Genomic DNA, 7,952 nt, shown 5'->3' with positions numbered 1-7,952 from the left:
AGCCCACCGCAGGCAAGGACCCCGCCTGCAAAGGATGGGAGCTCTGCAGGCAGGAGAAAAACCCAGATGAAAGCCGGTGCTCCCCGTCCTGCTGGGAACCTCCCCAGCCGCTCCCCAGCACATCCCGCAGGGCTGCCCACCATCGATCTCCAAATCCGTGTCCGTGTGTCCTTCCGCCCCTCCTTGGCTGTAGAGGGGTGTACGAACAGTCCCACTGCTGCTTTTCCTTCCCTCCTGCAACCCCTGGGAAGGGGCCGGACTGAATTTGAACGGGAGATACGTTGGCCGGGTGAGCAAGGCAGGGCACACAGCACCTTCATCGTCCTCCTCCCCCTGCCCCCGGCCCCTCTGCTCCCCCAGGACCCGACACCCAGCCGGGCTTTTGCAGGCTGACAGCAAGGTGCTGGGTGGCTCTGCATGTTCAACCTGCAAAGCCACCTCGCTTGGTGACACCTCGGCTCTGCGAGGGTGGTCCTCTCCTGCCCCAAACAGCCCAGTTTTGGTTGGAAACACCTTGGAGCTGACGGGTACCACAAGGACAGGGGTACCACGAGGACAGGGGTACCACGAGGACACACAACCAGCTCGGAGCTATTTCCAGGCCACCCCGGGGCTACGTGCCTAGAAAGCGCAGAGCCCCAGAGGGGGACCCAGGGGACAAGTCCAGGCTCCTGGGAAAAGCCAGGCCATAAGCTCGGGTGGCTTCGCAGCAGCGGGACGCGACGGAGACGTCGCTCACCTGGTGGTAGTGTCAAACTCGAAGGGAAAAATGATGTCGCTGCTGTTGCAGATCTGGCAGATGAAGCCTCGCTGGGTGCACAGGTCGCAGTTGTAGACGTGATGGGAAGCAAACTGGAGCAGAGACTGCAGGAAGGTCTCAAAGACGCCGTCGGCTATCTGCAGGGCAGAGATAGGTCAGGCGGGCGCGGAACCCGTCTCCTGTCGGGTTTGCACTGTGCAAAATCCACATTACACCCATGCTTCGTGCTGCCATGTGAAGACAAGGCTGTCCTCCAAAAACAACCCACATCCCACGTGCCTGTGTCGCAAGGGGACCCCAGAGAGAGCCGGCAGCAGCACCCACAACCTGCCAGGATGGGGCTCCTGGCTTTGGAGTCGATGCGAAATCCAGCTACCCATCACCTCCAACATTATTTGCAACGGATACAAGTTTGCGTGGAGATGCACTAGCAGCAATGCTGGCTTACAGAGGTGAACATTTATCTCGCGTGATCTCCATGGTTCTCGGAGGATACGGGCCTGTGCCGATTATTTTGGCAAATTAAAAAAAAAGGCAATTATTTGCCTTGAAGCTGATGTGCAAGCTTGCAGAGTGCACGTGATGGAAGAGAGCAAGGCAAAAGGAAGATGAAGCTGTTTGAAACCTTCTACTGATGATGATGACGACGAAATGCCATGCTCGACAGAAACCGGGATGTTTTCAGCAGTAAAACCCCTACGACCACGCAAAAAGCTCTCACCTGCCTCAGATCAGCGACGCTGTATTTGTGGGGACACTCCAAGAGGTAGTGCCGGTGATCAAGCCTGCAAAGAAGCACAGAGAGGAAGATGGTAGATGGTTTCCACCACATCTCCAACGGCTTTGGAGCAAGGAGGAGCCTGGATGATACAGACTCTTGAAAATCACCGCAGACCCGATTTTCGCACCGTGCCACACATCCCAAACCCTGCCACTGGAAATCGTGAGAGAGCATTTCAAAGGGGGGGAAAAAGAAAATAAATCTCTCATCTATTTTCCCAGGTGTTTCCTGTCCAGCCAGAAGCTCCTTGGTCAGGAAGGTGTTTCCTGAGTCACATCTCAATGTTCCAACCCAGCCAACAGACGGACAACTCCTTAGAGCAGACGACATGGAGCTAAAAACCAGCCCACGCCTTGGCAGCATCGCTCCCCGCTCCAACGGCGAGCGATGAGGAGGACCAGGAGACCATCAGGGTGCAAAGAGGGGGATGCAGGCATAACGGCACCCAGAGAGGGACCTCACCGCTTGCTCAGCTCCTTCAGGGCCCCGCTGCGGCACATGATGAGATAATCTCCCAGCAGCTTCAGCTGTTCCCTGCTCCGGTGGATCCGTCCCATCCTTTCCACGTGGTCGTAGAGGCTCTCGTTGACCAGCTTTAGGTTGATCAACGGCTGGTTACGGATCTGAGTGAGGAACTTCAAAGCCTGCCGGCAAACCTGGGGCAGAGAGAGGCAAGAGGCGGGCATGCACCAAGGAGCAGCCCAGGAGGCTCAGAAGAAGGTGTAGGGTGGACATCTCCACCTCTGCTGATGGTAGAAACGTTCATATGGACCTTCAGGAAGCACAGGCAGATGCAGGAGCATTTTCCCGCTCCCTGCACCGACTGAGCCCAGACTTACCCCTCGTTTCGTCAGATCCCAGTTGTGGATGAGGCGCGAGGGAATCACCGTCTCGTCGTCCCGGTGGCAGCTGTCGCAATAGTAGAGACCAGAGAAGGCGCAGAGCTTGGGCTTCGCGAAGGAGAAGCCGATCTGCCTGGAGCAGCCTGCAGGGAGCAGGGACGAGGTGATGAGAGGGGACCCATGCTATCCCATTCCCATTGCTGCCAAGATGGGGGGAAAAACTTCTGGGAGGGGGGAATGGAGCAAGAAAGTTTTCGGAAGCGTTGGAGATGAGTTAAAGCACTTGTAGGACGTTCGGTGAGAGGTCCCCAGCGCCTTCCCCGTGGATTTAAGACCACGATGGTCCAACAGGAGCTGCTTCACTTTTTCCTCCATAAAAAAGGAGTCTGGACTATCCCTGAACCCACTTTTATCCATCACGTGGTTCAATTGTTTCCTTTTTTTTTTTTTTTTAGGAAAAGTGAATTCTGGGAACATCCCAGTGGTTTAGGGAAGAACCTAAATCCCACCCGCCTGCCCCATCACCTCCTCCCGTAGCTTTGCCCCATTTCGCCCTCACTCAGCCCTTCTCTTTCCCGCTGCCGGGTACCAAAACCAAGTCTGCAAGGGATCCTCACCTGCAAGGGATGAGGTCGGGGTGGGTTACGCCAAAAAAGCCTTTATTATAGCAGCAGAGGAACCAGGAGGGACCCAGGTGGGGTCTCGGGGGAAATCTGCAGGGTTTTTATAGCGACTTGAAAAGCGAGCACATCTCATTTGGAGTCGGGAAGGCAGGAAAACCCTTCGTGCTATTTTTAATGGGTTCAGTTCTCTAAAATAACTGACCAAGCATAAGCAAGCCTCTGCCACCCTCCGGGAAGGCTTTGCCACCCCATCCTTCACACTGCGGGGTAGCTGGAGCGCATCCCCCCCCAAAAAATATTCATGGAGGTCAGATGTTGCTCTCTGAATTAATTAAAAAAAAAGAAAAAAAGCTTTTATCATTACACCCTGACATGTAAGGAAACCCCTCCTGCGCCAGTCTCGGCTATCAGGCTGGGAGGGAGGTGAAAGCAGGGCAGGCAGCCCCCTAAGAAAACCTACACATAGAAACTGGGAATTTGTCTTTTTGGCTTGCTGCTTCCATCTGTTGGTAGGTGGAAGACACAGGACAGAGCCTGGAGGGGAACGTAGAGACCAAACAGAATGGAAAATATATATATAAAAAAAAAAAAGAAGAGAGATTAAAAGAAAAAAAACCTGCTGGAGGGTGCAAGAAATATAACTGAAGCAGGAGAGACATCTGAAATTTAATTAACTTACCAAGGTAAAGAGCAAATTATACCTCCTGTGGAGGTCAGCGAGTGTTATCCTATTACACCAGCATCGCCCCGCGTGCCGAGAGGTGTTCGTGGAAGGTAAAACGAATGTTTTGCAAAATCAGCTTGTCACACCCACTGCAATATTCGCTCCTGTGCTGCACTACCGGAAAAACAGCATTTGCTCTTGACTGCACTTTCCCTGCAGGTTGGGGCCACAAAATGGTCCACCTGAGGTCCATCTAAGGCAGCCTTCAGGCCAAGACCCCCACTGTCTACACCATGAGCATCGTAAACAGGAGCCCAGTAGCAGCCCAGCTGGACCTGTGCTGGGGTGGGATTCGGCATGGGGGGACTCACCCGGTGCGCACAGACCACCAAAGGTGCCACTCACTGGGGACGTGAAGCACCACCGAGGGGCTTCGGTGCTACCGGGGGTTTGGATGGGGAAACCAGCAGCCGGCCTGCAACGGGTTGGCAGGACTCAGGGCACCTCTAATTTGATGTCACCTCGTTAATCTGAACGAACGCAACATCATCCTCCAAGATGGAGCTGGGTTTTTGGACAAGCCAACGTGTACCTGCACAGATGAAGCTCTGCGAGTCCAGCCCCTTCTCCATGGGGATGGCCACCAGGTATTGCAACAAGAAGCTGTTTTCCTTCACGATGTTCTTCAGGATGACCTGGGAGTGCCCGTCCAAGCTGCCACCCAGCGTCAGCGCCTCCTCGGCGCTCTCCAGGTAGGACATGAGCACCCCTCGGACCAGCTCCCTCCACGAGGCCGCTTCTTCTGCATTCTCAGCCTGCAGCTTCAGGACAGCTTTGGAGGTGATTACCTTGAAGAACGCGGGTCCCCCAAGGCTCGTGTCTGGAAGGATGTCCTGGATGGTCTCTATACCATAACTGTTGCTTAAAATTTTATCGTTGTTTCTGACTTTAAAGCACTTTAAAGTTTCTAGAGACAGGGAAAAAATAAAGGGGACCCAGGTTTTGTCTACGTCCACGTACAGAACAGCCTCTTTTATTGCATCCAGCTCCGGTTCGTGAGCTGGAGTCCAGTCAAAGCTGTTCCCAGGCACGTCGCTGTACTGGAGAAGAGCAGCGGAGTCGCTCTGGATGGGTTGGCCTTCGCCACCATCTTCTGGATACTCCAGCGACTCCCACTCCTCCTCCTCCAGCTGAGGCCGGCACTTCTGCAGTGCCTCGCGGATCCTGTCCAACCAGTCCTCGGCCTCATCTCGAGAAGGAGCTCGTAGGTAGAGTTTTTTCCCCAGGAAAACCAGCTCGAAACGGCCGTCCGAGTGCGTCAGTGCCAGCGACTCGCACCGCAGCAGGGAATAGCTCTCGACGCAGATGCGGTCCTCGTGGTCCAGGAAGAGCTGGAGCTCCAGTGGCGACAGCTCACAGGAAAACTCCTTCCATATCCCCATGGCTCCTCTCCGCTCCAGGCTGCCCAGCTTCAGCAGCCCTCGGAAAGGGTTGGAAAGACCTGGGGCAAAAGCAGATGTCTTAGTTTAACCGAAAAAGGGGAAGTTGGTGGAAAGAGAAAAGCCAACGGGCGGCTCGCAGCGAGCAACCAGAGGCATTGCAGCTTTGAGAGCTGGTCCTGGTGGACCGTGGGATGGGGCAGGAGTTTACAGGACCTTGGTCTCCATAATCTGTCTGCATGGATTTGGGTTTTGAGGCTGAGAACGAGTGGGACGGCATAAAGGAGACGTGTTCCGCAGAGTGGGCAGAGACGTGGGGACAGAGACACCCAGCATACCTCCTCTCCTCCTAAGACACTTGCCTCCAGAGCTATCGTGGGCTCAGCAACGCCAAAGGAAGCTGGCCCACTGCCTTCTGCAGCTTTTAGTGCTGCCATCAGCTCAGCAATGGCAAACCGTGCTTCCCAAACTGCCCATCACCCAAAACACCCCCCCCAGCCCCTGAGCACTGCCCAGCGTAGACACCTGACGGAAGCAGGAGAGGGCAGGGCGGCACGTACCCATCTGCCTGCGATGCACAACGCTGAAGCCCTTTTGTTCCCGTTCGGGTGACATTTTGGGCTTCCCGCTCTCCGAGGACGGCACCGACAGCCTTTCCAAGTCAAGAGCGCTAATGAGCCCTGGGGCCGGACCCTCGCCAGCCCCCTCCGGCCCGAAGCCATTGGTGTCAGCTGTGCTTTCACTGCTCTCTCCCGGAGAAGGCCTGTAGAAATCATCTTCTGAGATCCAGCTCTTTCTTTTCTATTTAAAATAATAAAAAAAAAAAAATTAATTATCAAACTTATTGAACGCCCTGCGCCCCTCAAACACGTGTGCCCACAGTGACCCCTCCACGGGGGCTGCTCCTGCGCAGTCTGGATCCCAAGCAGTGATGCTGGCCATCCCCACGCAGATGGCTCCCCTGCTCCCTCCGATCAGGGAATGCTCCGTGAGACTGTGTTGGCAGCTGGCAAATATCGGGATTATATACTGCTGGGACTATAAAGTCCAAAATTGATCAGTTCTCTCCCCTTAAAATCATCGAGGGGCTCAGAGGCAGAGTACATTCCCTGCAGTAACCACATACAAGACATTTGGTCCTGGAAATATTTCTGATAGAGAGTGAGAAACCAGCCCTGCCGTGGAAGGGTACCAGCTTGCCTGGAGCAGCGGCACCATCCTTGTTCCAGGAAGAATAGAGATGGGGCGAGGTACAGAGAAGACGTCTAGGATGAAATAGAGACCCATGGCCTACAAGCAGATGCTACAAACACCAGGCCTGATCAGTACAGGCAAAAAGTAAGGCAGGGAAGGCAGAGGAAACCTTTGTCTCCATATGTCAGGAGGGGATGAGACCCACAAGCAGAAGAAAGCTCGTTCAGCTGGAAAAAACCACAACTGTAACTTTTCCAGGAGTTTTTCTGGCTACAAGAACGGAGCGAGGTTCTGGGCCAAGGTCCCCGAACAAACACCAGGAGCAAAACACGACCCAGCTCAGTGCTCCAGCAAAAGGGAGCCGCTTCCCTAGACCCAGCGCACCCCTTCCGGGGCTGCGTCCCACCAGGAATGACCTCTCAACTACCCCACCGCGCTTTCCAAGAGCCTTTTATTCTGAACAACGAACTAAATGACAGCAGAAGAGCCATCACCACCCTGCAGCCAGGATCACGGGTGGCTTGCGGTGCAGCTCCCAACGTACAGGCAGGCTCGGCTTACTCCCGGACCAGGAACGCAGGTTGCTCCGTGAGTCATGAGAAAGCAGGGGGGAATTTCCTGTTGACACCGTATGTTATACATAGATTAGGTCAAACTGGCCCAACGCCACGAGGAAGCAGCGGAAACGGGATAACTGGGAGGGAGCTGAAAGGAGCAGGGACCAAAAAGAGAAACCGTTTAGGGGGGTATGAAGTATATCCTAACCTCACCAGGATGGAAACGACGGGAACCAGGATGGCAAAGTCAGTAACAAATTAGACAGAGGACAGGGCTCTTCAAAGAGTTTCCTAAAAGCAAAAGCAAGTGGATCATCTCCTCGGTGGCAGCAGGAGAAATCCGCCGCAGTTTAAGCTAGCCTAAGCACCAAGGAATGCCATCCTGCTCGGGGAACAGATGTCTTGTGTGAATATTTTTCCACTGGAAAACTGCAATTTGTTTCCCATCCAGCCAACCCTTTTCCCTCCTCTTAGGTGGACCATAAATGAAGAAAAGTCCCCATGAGAAATTTGACACTCGGGCTGTTTTATCGGCTCGCACACAGCCTAGGCCAGATTTGTGCAAGAGCTCATCACTCTCCAGATATCGTTAACAAAGCCAAAAACTGCCTGTTGTGGCCACTCTTGGTGAGGAACGACTGGCAGGCCAGGCAGGGTTTCAAAAGCTTTGGTGCCTCTTTTACCAGGGAATATCGACTTCGACCCAGTTTCTCCCAGGGCAGCTACATGGACACAGCTCCACGGGGTCCAGGAAGATGTTCATGGAGCAGGGAGCATCACTGACACCCAACTTGCTGTCGTAAGACTGGAAGCAGCACGGAAGATGAGAGTTTGGAGAAACTGGTGCCTACCCAGAAGCTGTCACCAGTTTTATTTTCCTTTTCCATTAGACGTGCTGGTCAGGAAGCATAAAAACAAGGAGACTGATAGCAAGTGAGCTGTAAGACCTACCGGACAACCTAGCACCGGAGAAAGGAGGTATTCGGCCGTCGGGCTGAGGACAGCCTGGCTTGCCTCGCCGCCGCTGACCGTGCCGCTTCTGCCTGTCTCTCCTCCACTCGGACCGCCACGCCGCGTGGCCGCACCGCCGCC

The 7,952-nt window shown here is 54.4% G+C and overlaps 1 protein-coding gene across 1 annotated transcript in view; it reads right to left on the bottom strand.

Annotated features, from left to right (window-relative positions):
• The window catches only part of PLEKHM1 (pleckstrin homology domain containing, family M (with RUN domain) member 1), a 19,867-nt gene that overhangs the window by 2,690 nt on the left and 9,225 nt on the right, over window positions 1-7,952 (bottom strand). The window contains exons 6-12 of the mRNA XM_009334905.1: window positions 7,812-7,917; window positions 5,670-5,910; window positions 4,263-5,171; window positions 2,381-2,526; window positions 2,004-2,197; window positions 1,482-1,545; window positions 740-897 (exon numbers count right to left, since the gene is read on the bottom strand). Coding sequence (XP_009333180.1) covers window positions 740-897; window positions 1,482-1,545; window positions 2,004-2,197; window positions 2,381-2,526; window positions 4,263-5,171; window positions 5,670-5,910; window positions 7,812-7,917 — 1,818 coding nt within the window. The remainder of the gene's footprint in view (window positions 1-739; window positions 898-1,481; window positions 1,546-2,003; window positions 2,198-2,380; window positions 2,527-4,262; window positions 5,172-5,669; window positions 5,911-7,811; window positions 7,918-7,952) is intronic.

Source organism: Pygoscelis adeliae, unplaced genomic scaffold, assembly GCF_000699105.1.
Source record: "Pygoscelis adeliae isolate BGI_AS28 unplaced genomic scaffold, ASM69910v1 Scaffold112, whole genome shotgun sequence".
In the NCBI taxonomy this organism is placed as follows: domain Eukaryota; kingdom Metazoa; phylum Chordata; class Aves; order Sphenisciformes; family Spheniscidae; genus Pygoscelis; species Pygoscelis adeliae.
The sequence above is the reverse complement of the archived record's forward strand: the minus strand, read 5'-3'. Positions and strand labels throughout refer to the sequence as shown.